This window comes from Leptonychotes weddellii, chromosome X (assembly GCF_054177405.1).
Source record: "Leptonychotes weddellii isolate Sample4059 chromosome X, ASM5417740v2, whole genome shotgun sequence".
Lineage (NCBI taxonomy): Eukaryota > Metazoa > Chordata > Mammalia > Carnivora > Phocidae > Leptonychotes > Leptonychotes weddellii.
In genome coordinates this window covers 72765273-72780053 of record NC_138385.1, presented here as the reverse complement: position 1 = coordinate 72780053, position 14781 = coordinate 72765273, and the positions used below count along the sequence as shown (strand labels likewise).

At 44.4% G+C, this 14781-nt stretch overlaps 1 protein-coding gene across 1 annotated transcript in view; it reads right to left on the bottom strand.

Moving 5' to 3' along the window:
- Window positions 1-14781, bottom strand: part of EFHC2 (EF-hand domain containing 2) — a 153739-nt gene that overhangs the window by 12596 nt on the left and 126362 nt on the right. The window contains exon 13 of the mRNA XM_081808970.1: window positions 3665-3770. Coding sequence (XP_081665096.1) covers window positions 3665-3770 — 106 coding nt within the window. The remainder of the gene's footprint in view (window positions 1-3664; window positions 3771-14781) is intronic.

Below are 14781 nucleotides of genomic sequence, written 5' to 3'. Positions count from 1 at the left end.
TTGGTCAGCAGAGATGATAAAAGACCCAAAGAATTAAGTTCTCACTATATATGAGTAACAACTGGAAGAGCCCCCTGCTGAAGCAGGGGCCCTTCTTCTGATGCTACATTCCTGTTCCGTAACTGGTCTCCTACCTTTAAGGATAGAATCACTGATCTTAGCCTTGGAAGGTGACTGCTCAAGGCCTAGCCCCCTCATTTGAGGAAGTAAGACCTCTCCATTTTACAAACAATAGTAATAGCTAACATTTAAACCCTTTATTACAGGACAGATGTGGCGATAAGTGTCTCACGTGTATCAACTCAATCCTCATAACCACACCGATGGAAGTACTATTCTTTCTTTCTCTCTCTCTTTTCTTTTTCTTTCTTTCTCTCTTTCTTTTTTTTCCTTCCCTCCTTCCTTCCTCTTTCTTTCTCTCTCTCTCTCTTTCAGAAATGTGCGCGCACACACACACACACAGAGTGCAGGGCGGAGGGGCAGAGGAAGAGAGAGTCCTAAGCAGACTCTGCACTGAGCACGCAGCCTGACTGGGGCTCAATCCCGTAAGCCCAGAGCCAAAACCAAGAGTTGGAAACTTAATCGTCTGTGCCACCCAGGTGCCCCGGAAGTACTACTCTTATCTCCATTGTTGAGGGGAGGAAACCTGAAAGGTTGAGTGACTTGCACAAAGTCACCCAGTTAGTCAATCACAGAGCTAAGGATGTGAACTCAGGTTCATGTCCCAGTCACAGAGTATGCAAGGGATGAAATGGGGGAGGGGTGGCTAAGGTGAGAGTAGATCTTGGGCTTTCCCACAGAGTGATTCCTCTTGCAGTGTGGGTGGTGATCCTTCTGTGGGCCCTTAAATCAATTTAATGGCTCACAAACGACATTCAAAAGAGAGAAAGAAGGGGTGTGGGGGAGGGGAGAAAAGGAAAAGAGGGAAGAAAAGAAAGGAAGAGAGAAAGAAAGACAAGATGGCATTGCACCACATGTAGTCCAAATAGTACTGTTTCACGAAACTTTGGTTCTGCTGTATCTGTGCATGCTGGGTTGCTATGAAAAAAGTCTTTAACTGTGGGTTGTCGTACCCAAAGGTCATTAAATTTCATTCAAATTCAATCATCAGGAAAATAAAAATCAAAGTAATAAGCTACCATGCTTTCAGAGGCAAAAATGTAAAAACAACTTGAAAGCCTATCAACAAAAAAATGGATGAATAAATTATTCTCTATCCATATTACAGCTATTAAGGAATGGCTCAGGTCTATACATATTAAACTAGACAGATTGCCCATGACGTAGCATTAAGTAGGAGAAACACACCGCCGATAAATGCATGTGGTAGGATTATGTGTTGTACAATCAGTGATGAAGCCCCCAACATACAGGTGAACATTTGGGTGGTGGACTGGGTGGAATGGAAAAGGAGGGAAGTAGGAACTAAGGAAAAGTACAACAAAGGCAGCTGCCATCTAGCCAGAAGCAGGGTGCACATCATCCAGAGCGCCAGAGGAAACAGAGGACATGAGCAAATCGTCCAAGTCGAGAGGAATTTAATTAATTTAATTAATAATTTCTCTCCTCCCACCCTCCACTCTCTTGCTGGAACATCCCACTGGCCAACCCAACTGGAGGCCAGGGGGCTAGGGGACCCGCTGATGCAGCCCATCAAGGTGAACTGCCCAGGACTCAGAGTAGGAGAGAGGGGGCTGGAGAAAAGTCCTAATGGGACAAATGGATGATATCCAACACAGAATACTATAACATTAAGTGAGAAGGTAGAACAGAAACTACATCTACAATTTTTCTTTTTACATACAACATTAAATATTTGCATGGATGAAAATTAAAAGGTTGCCAAATGACAGTACTGATTTGCTTTTGTGATGGTATCTTGGATTTTAGTTTATTAAATCCAGTATGTTCAATAATAATTACATTAAAAAAGAATATTTTTTTTTATTCTTCGCAGTAAAACAGACCTGAGTTACAAGTCTTGACTTGCTGTTTGTCTACCTTCCTCATCTCTAAAATGGGGATCAGGAGAGTACCTATCTCATACGGTTGCTATGAGGATTTAACCAGCTAATAGATTTTCAGGCCTTAGGGTAATGTTTGGCACAGAGTAAATGCTTTAAGTGTTTGCAGTTGTTATGGTGACAATGTGATTATCAAGAGCCTCCCAATGGATCTACCTGTCTCCATGGCCCTTCTTCAGAGCAAGCGCCCTTTAAACGGTACACCTGATCACGTCGCTCTCTTCCTTGAAGTCCGTCCATGGTCTCCAGATCTTGCAGGACAATACTCAAACCTCACCCTTGCCGGTGTCTCCAGCCTTACCCTCTTCCACTCCTCCCTTCGTGCCTTCATTCCAGCCACACCAATTCCTTCTGGTTCTGCACAAGCACCATGCTGTCTGTCCCCTGTCCCAGAGCCTCTGTTGGGAATGCCTTTTCCCTACCATGCCACTTCCCTCCCTTGCTGACTCTTCCTATTTGTCACTGAAATTTCAAGACTTCCTGTCCCCGCTCCCCCATCCCGCCAACCCCAACAGCTTCCTCCTATTCCTTTCCATCCCATGCAGTCCGTATTATGCCATACTCCAAATCATGAGTGTATTGATTCAGCCATCAGCAGGTGCCTGCCCCGCCCAGGAAAGGTAGCAATAATGACCTTCATCTCTGGACCCCAGCACGGAGCACAGAACCTGCTGAGAGTGGGTATTTAATTCATGATTTGTCTGAGAATTAAATTTATAAATGAGCGAGTTATGTGACCCAATGTCACTCAGCTAAGTAAGTGGCAGAGCCAGAATTCAACCCGAGTTATGTCAGACTCCAAAGGCCACCCCTATCTCCCAACCTTCTGGAAGTTCTAAGGCTGCCTGCCACTCCAGAAGAGTTGCATGCCTAAGGGAACTCCCCAGGGGCACTAGACCAGTTCAGGCCAGAATGAGTTGGTCAGCGGAGACCGGGAGTAATAAATGCCTCCTTTCTGGGAGTAACCACATGACATTTGCTTTATCAAGGGACTTTCCCAAGAAAATCAATTTCTGGAGCATGTTAAAATATAAACAAACCGCCATCCACCCACCCACTCCTTAAAGACAATTGGTCCAAAGAGATCTTAGAGAATTCAGACAATTCCACAATGTTGAGAGCACCACCCGATCACATGAACTTTGTTTTCCCTAACCAAGCATTTTTCTACTGAATTTTTATTTTAAATTTGGCTCCTCTGTGAAATGTGCATCCCCATCCTATACTGTTTCACCCAAGGCAAACCTGTATACACAGCCACAGACGTACTGGGGATTCTTGACCTATGCACCATTTGAGATTTGCTCTCGTGGCTCACGATGATGTTAGCAGAATCCCTTGATAACAGTGTTTATATCTATTTATAACTAACCTATTATCCTATTTTCCATATAATTGGATGCGACTGAGTTTAAAAAAAATTCAGCTGCAGAAGAAAAGTCATGCTCTTATAGAGCAGATGTTCACTCAGCATGGAAAGTGAATTAGCCTTTAACACAAATACCCAGAAATATATCAGCGCTTTTTCCAAAAGCACTGGCGTTAATGTTTTATGCTGAAAAATAATTTTTAAGATAAAGGATATTAAAAATGCAAGGGAGGTGGCCAGAGCTGGTTTTTAAGACAGGTGTTAATTTTACCTCTTTCATGTATGACGGTGCTTCCAATTCGGGCATCGGATTCATTCTCCAGTTCAGGGCGCAGAAAAATGACTCATAATTTATTTGTTCTTTACTGTCTTCAAACCTGAAAATATCATTATAATATATAATTTGACTCAATCTACAGAATTCAGGACCAAAATGTCAGCTTAAATGCTACCAGGAAAACATAATGTCAGGTTATGTTTTAATGCCTGATATTTTTCTTATTTCTTACTAGTTTTTTTTTTTTTTATCAGATTCTAACCCTCAAGAGAGTGAACTCTCTGTGAGCAGAGATCACACACAGCTCATTCACCACAGTGTCCCCAGCACCTAGATTCATGCTGGCATTTAGTAGGTGCGCAATAAAGATTTGCTGCAGTTGCCACAGAAACAAATGAGCTTATTCAGTAACTGAGACTATTTTGTTCAGAGTATTTGCAGGCCCTCTTAATTTAATATGGTTGATACTATAGGTCAGTGAAACAAAATCTCCTTGTGTTTCTTAAATGGCATGCCTTTTAAATTTTTAAGGGGAGCCTAGATTCATTGCGTCTACGCAGTTATTTTTAGGAAAAATAAAAGGTATCTTTATCATTTATTACGTAGCCATTAAAAGGGGTTATTTAGGGGGCACCTGGGTGGCTCAGTCGGTTAAGCTTCCGACTCTTGATTTTGGCTCAGGTCATGATCTCAGGGTTGTGAGATGGAGCCCCGTGTCGGGCTCTGCGCTGGGTGTGGAGCCTGCTTAAGATTCTCTCTCTCCCTCCCCCTATGCCCCTCCCCACCTCTAAAAGAAAAAAAAGGAGGGGGTTATTTAGATCCACATATGCTGTCATGGAAATATGTTCATGATATATTGTTGAGCAGAAACAAGATTACAAAATAGTATGTAGAATTATGATCTCACTTGAGGTATATATTTATATAAAAAGGCACAGTGGCGCCTGGGTGGGTCAGTCAGTTAAACATCTGACTCTTGATATGAGCTCAGATCTTGATCTCAGGGTCATGAGTTCAAGCCCTGTGTTGGACTCCACGCTGGATGTGGAGCCTACTTAAAAAAAAAAAAAAAGGCATAGAAAAATTCTAGTGACAATACACTGAAATATTAAAACAGCTATCTCTGGGAAGAGAGACTGCTTTTTGCTTTTTGCTTTAGACTTCTCTGTATCATCTGAATTGTTTTAAATTCATAAGAAAAAATACTAAGCCCATTTTTCACTTAAAAGAAAACACTGGCATAAATTTAACCTTAACCATAATAGAGTTTTGGCCATTAAGACCCAGTAATTTCAAACACAATTGATGGAATGACCTGAACACTAAGTGAAATTCTTCTTAGTATAATACCTCAATGCCACCTGGTCGTAATTGCACCACACTCTGCCAATTTTTAAGGCTAAACATATATTGATCATGTCAGACCATTTTTTGAAGGCCAAGACCAAGGCCAAGGCCAAGACCATTGTTCCCAGCACCCTGCCAGGATTCCTGCCCCACTCAGGACCTCCAACTCAACACTCCCTCTCCAACCGGCAAGTGAGGTGCACAAGATACTGTGGCAAGGATGACAAGGGGATAATTACTTAAAAGAAAACCTGGTGATAATAAACGTAGGAAAATAACATACTCATAACCAGTCAAAAGACTTTGTTTTTCCTCAGGAGTAAAGAAAATAATAGCTCATATTTATAAATGAATATAAATTAGCAGTAATAAGTTAAATGTTACAAGATGAAGTCACATAGACTTGTCAATCTAAACAAAGTAGAATAAACAGAGTGATCCGAAGAGGAGAAGGGGAATTCGGTTCTTCTTTTGTGTACATTTTCTTTGGCCAAGGATTCTAGGATACAACTCCAATACGCTGCCCCCTACCACTGTTTATCCTCTGGATTTTGGCTCACTCGCCATTTGAACTCCTTGAAAGGACATGCTCTGTTTATGGAAATATTTGTAGCCAAAATGCTGGACCATTATGTCTTTTATTTGTGTGTGTTTTGGGAGAAGAACTAAAACTCAGTCAATTAAAGATGTTTGGTAAAAAACTTTCCTCTAGCATGGAGCCTTGAAGACAAGTATTCCCTAATACTCTGAGTAGGAGCTGAGGTCAGAGAATGAGATCATGTAGGGCCTTTGACTTTCATACTGAGGAAAACTAAGAGCCACTGGAGCATATTGTACACAGAACAGTTATGGGATCTCCGTTATATCTTCTAAAGATCAGGCTCACTGATACATTGAGAAGGGAATGCAGGCGCAGGGCCAAAGTGGCGGGGCAGTCAACAGTCTTCTGCAGTGATCCAGAGTAGGCATAATGGCGGCCTAGATGGCAGTGGGGGCAGCGGAGGGCACTGGGGAGTGGTCAGTTCTGAAAATATATATATACATATATATGTATATATATATATATATAAAGATTTGTTTTAGAGAGAGAGAGCAAGCGAGCGAGTGGGGGGAGGGGCAGAGGGAGAAGGAAAAAGAGAATCTCAAGGAGACTCTGCGCTGAGTACGGAGCCCAGTGCGGGGCTGGATCTCATAACCTAGAAATCATGACCTGGGCCGAAACCAAGAGTCAGATGCTCAACTGACTGAGCCACCCAGGTGCCCTGATTCTAAATACATTTTGAGTGTAGGATTCCTGAAGGATTGTACATAGTGTGACAGAGATAGAGAGACAGACAGACAGAAACAGAGAGAATGCATGGACTCGGGACAACTCCAAGGGTTCTGCTTGACCAACTGGAAAAATACAGCTGTCCTAACTGAGATAGGAAGGACGGCAGGAGCCATAGGTTGGGGAGAAAAAAATCAAGAGTTTTGTTTGGATATGTTCCATTTTGATGGGGAGGGGGCAGCTGGACATAAGAGTCTGAAATTCAGGGAAGAGGTTTGCGTTGAAGATAGAAATGTGGGAGCCATTAGCATAGAGATGGTATTGAAAGCCACCAGACCAAGAGATTGGATGAGATCACCAATGAACTAAGTTTCTCTATCTGTTCCGACAGTATAGAATTTAATGGTCAGTAAGTTCCCATTACATCAATTACAGGAAACACTTAATTCCAGAGGTTTCAGAAGTATAATATCCCAATAATTTGGGAGCCAATCAAAAGATTACCAAACAGATAGGATCACATCAGACTTCACCCCCATATACAATCCACTATCCAGTCCTGTGGGTTCTACCACCATAGCATATCACCCAGATCTTTTTCTGGGGCACCTGGGTGGCTCAGTTGGTTGAATGTCTGCCTTCGGCTCAGGTCATGATCCCAGGGTCCTGGGATCAAGCCCCGCATCGGGCTCCCTGCTCAGGGGGGAGCCTGCTTCTCCCTCTCCCTCTGCCCCTCTGCCTGTTTGTGCTCTCTTTCTCTGTCAAATAAATGAATAAAATCTTTTTTAAAAAATCTCTTTTTCTCTACCTCCTCTACTCTCACTAATTCCAAGCCACCATCAACTCTCACATGGGTTACAATAGCTTTGTAGTTTGGTCTTACTGCTTCTATTCTGACCTTTGCTGCAGACACATCCTCCACCAAAATGAACTTTCTAAAACATAGACCAGATCAATAACTTCCTTGCTTAGAGCTCTCCAATGGCTTCCCAATCCACTTCGAACACAAGATGAACTCCTTATCAGGGTTTATAAAACCCTATGTAAACTGGCCACTGCTGACTTCTCTGATCTCATCTGAAAACTCTCTGTTTGCAACATTCCAGGTGTACTAGTCTTCTTTCTGTTCTCTGAGCATGCCAAGATTGTTCCCAGAAATGCAAGGCATTTGCAGCCTCTGGTCCCTTTGTCTGGAAAGTCTCCATTCACATGTTGCTTCTTCAGAAAGGCCTTCCTGAAGTTCCTCTTGCCTAACCGAGTCCCCCTGCCTAAATCTGCATTTGCCCTGGATGATGGCAATTGAAACTTATAGAAAAATTTCTGGAATCACCATTGGAACTCCTATTATCATATGTTGTTACCAATAAGTCTTATATCATGCCTACCTGTTACCCCTAGGCCCCTGGCCTTCTTCCCTGCCCAACTCGTGATAGATCAGACTCAACACATCTAAACATTTACCCATTTCAAAGGTTATTTGAAAAGAATATTCCTGAGTCAAATGATATTCAGGAAGGATCAAAAGCTGTAAATGGAAGAATACACAGCTTAGAAATGATGTATAAAATTTTTCTGAGGAAAGGGGTGCCTGGGTGCTCAGTCAGTTAAGTGGCCGACTCGTGGTTACAGTTCTGGTCATGATGTTGTGGTTGTGAAATCAAGCCCCTTGCCAGGCTCTGTGCTCAGCGAGAGTCTGCTTCAGATTCTCTCCTCCCTCTCCCTCCCCCTCTGGCTCATGCTCACACTCTCTCACCCTCTTTCTCAAATAAATAAAAATCTTTAAAAAAATTTTTTTTCTGAGGGAAAATGTTTGAAAGATTTGATCTTTCCAAAGACCCAGAGTCAGGCTTCAGGGAAGAGTTGAGCTAATGTGGTATAATACTCCAAGTTTTTATTTTCAGTTCGGAGGATCTCAATGGATATGGAAATCCTGGCAAAAGGAGCAAGGGAGAAAAGAACAAAGAATCTTTCAATTAATAGGGATAAAACTAGCCAATGCTTCTTGGAAGAATTTTTTGCTCTTGGGAAGTGGACAGGGTTGCAGTTAATAGTGATGGATTGATCACAAAATATATTTATCTCCCTTTCCCACCAAAAGCTCACCAAAATGACAATAAAGGAATAAAAATAAGTAATAACCCACAATGACAATGATCGCTAGAGGAAAGACAACAGTGGACAAGAATCTTCAAGATCTTTTGCATGATGGAAAGAAGACAGAGGACTTGTAACTGACTTGGCAGAACTGAGGAAGGGAAGCTAAACTCTAAATGTCCGGAGGCAGGGGCCACTTAGAGATTAGCCAGTGTAGCCCACAGAACTCCCAAGATGCTCAGCAAATGCCGACTCCAGGTGCCAATAGAGGCAGGGACATGGTGTGGGACGGAAAACAAGGGCTGTTTCAAAGCCTGAAGAAAGCAAGGGCAGCTAGAGCCCCAAGTATCTTTCTCTATACTGTCCTCTTCCAGAGAAATCCAACTAAAAGAGCTTCAGTCTGGGGGGGATGGGGGGCTGAAACATAATGGAGGACAGAGGAGAGCATTACACACTGAACTTGAGCCTCTCAGCCCCTTTCCTTCCCCTTTCCCATTTCTAGAACACCAATAGCCATGCTTTAATGAACCTCCTTTCCCTCATTCCACCATCCCTCCTATTGCAGCAGGAGAAGATAGGATTCTTCTCTTGATCCTCTGAATGGTCCCAGAAAGACCTCCAGATTCCAGCTTCTGGGGATCACCTCATGAAAATGAGGGCTACGAGATGGACTTGTGCAGCAAAACCCACCAATCAACAAGATCCACCCCCCAAATCTTCCAATAGGAAGGACAGAAGCCAAAGCAGCAGCAGGAAAAAAAAAAAAAGGAATCAGAAAAACAACTACAATTCAGGTTGCAGAAGGAAAGAGGTGAGATAAGAGTGATATAGTATATCCATGAAAAAAGAACAGAAGACTACCAAAAAGGATCATTCAGACTAAAATGTGCTCTTGGAATAAAACAAATCTGATAGTAGTAAATAGACCCAGTAGAAGAGGTAGAATATCACTTTGAGGAAATCCCTTAGTAAGTCTATCATAATAACAAACAGAAAATTGGGGAAAGAAGAGATCCAAGTCTGGGACATCCAAAATCTTAATGACAGGAGTTCTCACAAGAAAAAAATGCAAATGGAGGGGAGGAAATTACTAAAAATTAATGGAAAGTTTCCTAGAACCAAAGGACAGAGTCCCCAGACCAGAAGGGCCAATAAAGTGTTAAATGGGGGTGCCTGGGTGGCTCAGTCATTAAGCGCCTGCCTTCGGCTCAGGTCATGGTCCCAGGGTCCTGGGATCAAGCCCCACATTGGGCTCCCTGCTTGGCAGGAAGCCTGCTTCTCCCTCTCCCACTCTCCCTGCTTGTGTTCCCTCTCTCGCTGTGTCTCTCTGTGTCAAATAAATAAAATCTTTAAAATAAATAAATAAATAAAGTGTTAAATGGCCACACACACAAGACACACAAGGCCCTATCAGGAACTTCCAGAACACCAGGAACAAAGAGAAGCTCCTAAGAGCATCCAGAAAGAACAATAATGGGAATCAGTGGTATGTTAAATTCTCAAGCATCATAATAGGAAGTTAGTAGTAGTATCTAAAAATGAGAAACAGAAATAGCAGTATGTGTGTGCTATTTAAATGTTGATGGAGGGGTGCCTGGGTGGCTCAGTTGGTTAAGTGGCTGCCTTCGGCTCAGGTCATGATCCCAGGGTCCTGGGATCGAGCCCCGCATCGGGCTCCCTGCTCAGCAGGGAGCCTGCTTCTCCCTCTCCCACTCCCCCTGCTTGTGTTCCCTCTCTCGCTGTGTCTCTCTCTGTCAAATAAATAAATAAAATCTTTAAAAAAAAAAAATGTTGATGGAGATAGTGAGAAGGGCTCAGAGAGGCTGCTTCTTGTGAATGGGTCTGGGAAGTGGGGAAGGATGCGGCTGGAAACTACTCTTGTTGGAAGAAACTTTTTAGAATTATTTGAGTATTTTTTACTATGAGCATGTATCAGTTTGACATAAATATAAATTTACAAAGCATAAAAAGCAGATGAGAAACCTTGAAACACGCTTTTCAGGGCAGTACACTCGTACAAGTCAGGCTTGGAAAGGAGGGTGCGTCACTAGTTGGGAGCACGCTGGGGAGGAATTAAGTCTCCAGTCTTCCTCCCTGCTCCAGAGTTCTGCACACAGTTTCCTCCCCCAGACCACATATAGATAGTATTGAAAGCCACCAGACCAAGAGATTGGATGAGATCTTAGAGACCATGGCCTCTGAATCATATAGAAAATGTAGCTCCTTGCTTTGGGGTCATGCTGTGCTCCTGATCAAAAATGTTAGCCTCCTGATTCTCCACCTGAATGCCCTACTTTGCTCCTCTCCAAATGACATTTGGCTCTTGCTAAGACTCTGATCCATGGTCAAAGGATGAAGATTTGCCACTCTGGAGGAAATTCTCTTGAAAAGGCTGTGAAGGCAATTCCAAAGAAGAACTTTCTATGGTGACATTGTTGAAATCAGTGCACACTCTTCCAGGGTGACTGCCCTAAAGGGCAGCACTAATTCTGGCTTTTAAGTGTTTCTCTGCTTGTTAAAAAGTCAGCCTCCTTACTTAAAGTCCCAGCTCACAGTGCTAAAGTGTTTTCCTAAAACCTCCATAAATTCTTCTTTCCCTTTGATACTTGGGCAAGCCACCATTTCCTTCCCTACACAAAGTAAGGGACATGTTTGTGGAGGAAGAGGGAGAGAAAGTAATGTTTCTGGTTCCTCTTTAGAAAATCACGACCCCCAAGCAAGCTTCTCAATGCCTTGCTAGGTGTGAGTTCTTAGAAATGAGGCAAATGTGTCATTTGACGGGTACTTGGGCTCCCCCTCCCCAAAATGATGAATGGCTCGAAAACTACAGAAGCCATCTATCTCCTTGCCACAGGGAATAAAGCTGATCTGCTTTACTTGCCCCATCTGTGGGGGTAAACGGTGTGACGGCAGCTGTATTTGGTTGAAGAGTCAGGTGGCTTCCCCCTCTGCTGCAAAGGCTGTCTCGTAACGTAGGGGAATGGGCTGGGCTGTGTGACCAGGGCTGGAAGGGAGGGAGTGCAGTGAAGACACATTTTTTTTTTTTTTTTGAGAGAGAGAGAGAGAGAGGCGGGAGTGGGGGAAGGGGCAGAGGGAGAGAGAGAATTTTAAGCAGTCTCCCCGCCCAGCATGAAGCCTGACTTGGGGCTCCATCTCACGATCCTGAGATCCTGGCCTGAGCGGAAATCAAAGAGTCAGATGCTTAACCGACTGAGCCACCCAGGCGCCCCTGCGATGACACATTTTTGACTCACACGGTTGGGTTTGGTTTCAGTGCATTACCCAGCAAACCCAGGGGCGCACACTTGAACACCTGGTCAGATTCTTAAAGACTGGACAGTTGAGAAAAAAAAGTAGAGCTCTGTGCCACTGCATCAGTTGGTCATAAAAACTCAGAGCTGACCAGGTGGCAAGGCTCAAGTTGTGAATGAGTAGCTCTGGTTATCTCTGGACAGCCGGGCCTCTAAATTCCAATTCTCATTCCAGCACACATCTTCTTGATGAGGTAGGTCACAGCAGCCAAACCCAGATCGTACCCAGGGTCGATGCTCTGTTGGTCCACATGGGTTTGGAATTTTTTTTTTTTTAATTTCTTAAAAACTACAAATCACCTTATGTTTGAAAACATAGGAAGCATCTGGGAGGTGGGGCTTCTCTCTGCAGACTTCCCAGGGCACCAAACACCACAACAGTAGCAGCCACATGGCCTAACCTTTATCCCTCGGCCCCACTGCCAGGTATTGTTGGGTGAAATCACCGGAGTCCAAACCATGCCTCTGGGAGGAGGGGGGCAGGGGGCAAGGCTGGGGAGAGTGTAATGAGATGATTTGAAAGCCCTGTAAACTTTTTCCATTTTAACTGATATTTCTGGAGGAGGCACCAGCTCTCTCGGGAGGCCAGTTCTAAGGCATTCCATGGAGCCCAAAGCCAGCTGTAAAAGGCCAGCTTGGGGCAGAGCTGCTGGGGAAAGAGTTGTGCTTGGATTTCCAGTTGTTCCAAGTGTTGATTCATAAGGCCACAATTCGGGGAGGAGGCTACCTCTTTACTCCCCAGTCCCACGCGGAACACGGAATGGAATGACCTCAGAATACTCTCCACTTCCTAATGGTTTGAGAAGCAGAATTTCTTGCTTATTGATACGGAGGAAACAAACATTAAAAATCCAAAGTGAGGGCTCGGAGGGTTTGAGTCCATTTACAAGGATCACATGGGTGGGAGGCAGTAGGGTTGACAGAGCTCGGAGGCAGGTCTGGTGGATGTCCAGCCCGTGTTTTTCTCCTCGCTCCCCTGCCCCCCAGGGTACTAGCACAGGACAAGTCTCTGGGGCTGCAAAGATCGAGACACAGCCCCGATTCCCAGGAGCCCAGATAAGGACAATGTAGGAAGTTCTCATTCCGTTAGAGAACCATCTTGGCCTGCAGCATGCTCCCTCAGTGACAGAGCCTTTTAACACCTCAGCGTCTGCACTTATAAAGCAAGGAATCATGCCTACCCTCAACTAGAATGTACCTTTTAATATGTTCAAGGATTTACAAAATATCCTAGGGCCCTTGGCACTATGTCAATATGGAGTGTCAGTCCGACCTTTAATGTATTACCCGTGACTACGACTACTTAGAACATTTAAGTCTGATGCTCTATGCATTAGCGAAATGAATTGGACTGGTAAGTATGGTGAGTTCATACCAGCTACCACAGCGCAAACTGGTGGGGGGCTCAGGTGACCGGATGTGAAAAGGTTTTGAAGGCCTGCTCCCAGCTTGAGTTGTGCTAATAAGGAAAAGCCCTAACTGAATCACAAGAAAAATGGGAATGCAGTAGAGGGAACGCTTCAGAGTGAAATGAGGGGCTAGGAAAAACATGTGGGTAACAATCACGGCGTGAAAGGAACCGGCCCACTCTTTAGCCATATTGTTTCCCGTCTCCCGATTTCAATTCACACAGCGGGGCTATCCGGCTGCTCCACAGCTGTCCCATTGCATCCCGTGGCAGGTAACCCTGGCCCTGGGCAGAGCGTGCACAGACCCGAGACAACGGACTCCGGGCCTGCCTCACAGGAGATGGCAGACGTCAGAGGGGGTCTGGCTTAACATGCCACAGGAGGGCTGTGCAGAAAGAGAGTCTGGTCAAGGCTCTGGAAAGCCCTGTGGAGTCTGTGGGGAACAATAAGAATGCAGAACATAAATGTAAGCTGCAGGCTGATGGGTCCATTAGGAATTAGGGCCGTCTTTGAAAGGAATCTGTGGAGATGATGCAAAACACCAAGCATGTGACCCAAATCGTGGCAGGGCAGATTGGAGGGAGAGGGGACTGGGAATGAGACATTTTCTAATCTGACTAGTCTGAAGTTTGCCCTCAGTGAGGAGCAGGGTCACTGCACAATTAGAGGCAGAGTTAGACTGAACATAGTCTGCTTAGCAACTCAGAGGGATGACCTCCACAAAGCTAAGCTGGGCTTGGAGGCGGATGCGCGCGGAGCCTGGGATGTCTTCGAAGTGAGTCGCAGAACAGTCTTTCTGCCTTTCATGTCAAATCGTAAAGGCGAAGACAAAACAGTCTGCTGAGAAAAGGAGAGGATGATGACTTGGTGGCCTCGGTGTTAGAGAAGAAACATCTAGGTCCTCCAGAGGCCAGGCTCCCACATCCCTGGACTTTCCAGGACAACACATCTCTGGGGCAGTAAGAGGTAATCTAATAAATATCCGCAGCTTCCTGACTGGAGACAGCTTAATGTGTGAAACGCTTTCAGATCCAACTGTTTGAAATCAAGGCTTCCTCTACATAGGACACAAGTTTCTTCCAGTTCATTTCTAAGTCAGAGTGTGTGGTCTATCGTCCCTGACTTCAACTTCTCTCCTAGGCCCCAATCACCACTTAGTACCAGGTGCTGCACTGAGTACTTTATATATGTTATCTCAAGTCACCCTCAGAACTGCCAGGAAGTAGGTATTATGTCATTTCAGAGGTGAGGAGTCTGAGGTTTGGGCAGGTCAAAAATCTTGCACAAGGGGCACCTGGGTGGCTGAGTCAGTTAAGCATCTGACTCTTGGTTTCAGCTCAGGTCATGATCTCAGGGTCATGGGATCGAGCCCTGCATCAGGCTCTGTGTTCAGCAGGGAGCCTGCCTGAGATTTTCTCTTCCTCTCCCTCTGCCCCTCCTGCTTGTGTGCATGCTCTCTCTCTCTCGCTCTCAAATAAATCTTTTAAAAAAAAATCTTGCACAAAATCACACAGCTTGCAAGTGGATTCAAAGAATATAAGAGACAAGTCAGGGGTGAAACTGAGAAGATTTGACAACCCACTGGTTGTTTATAGGTGGTAAATCAAACAGGTTGAAAGCAGGTCTCTACATCTGAATGGATCAAATATCAAGTCACGAATCTTCATTACAAGGTAAGAG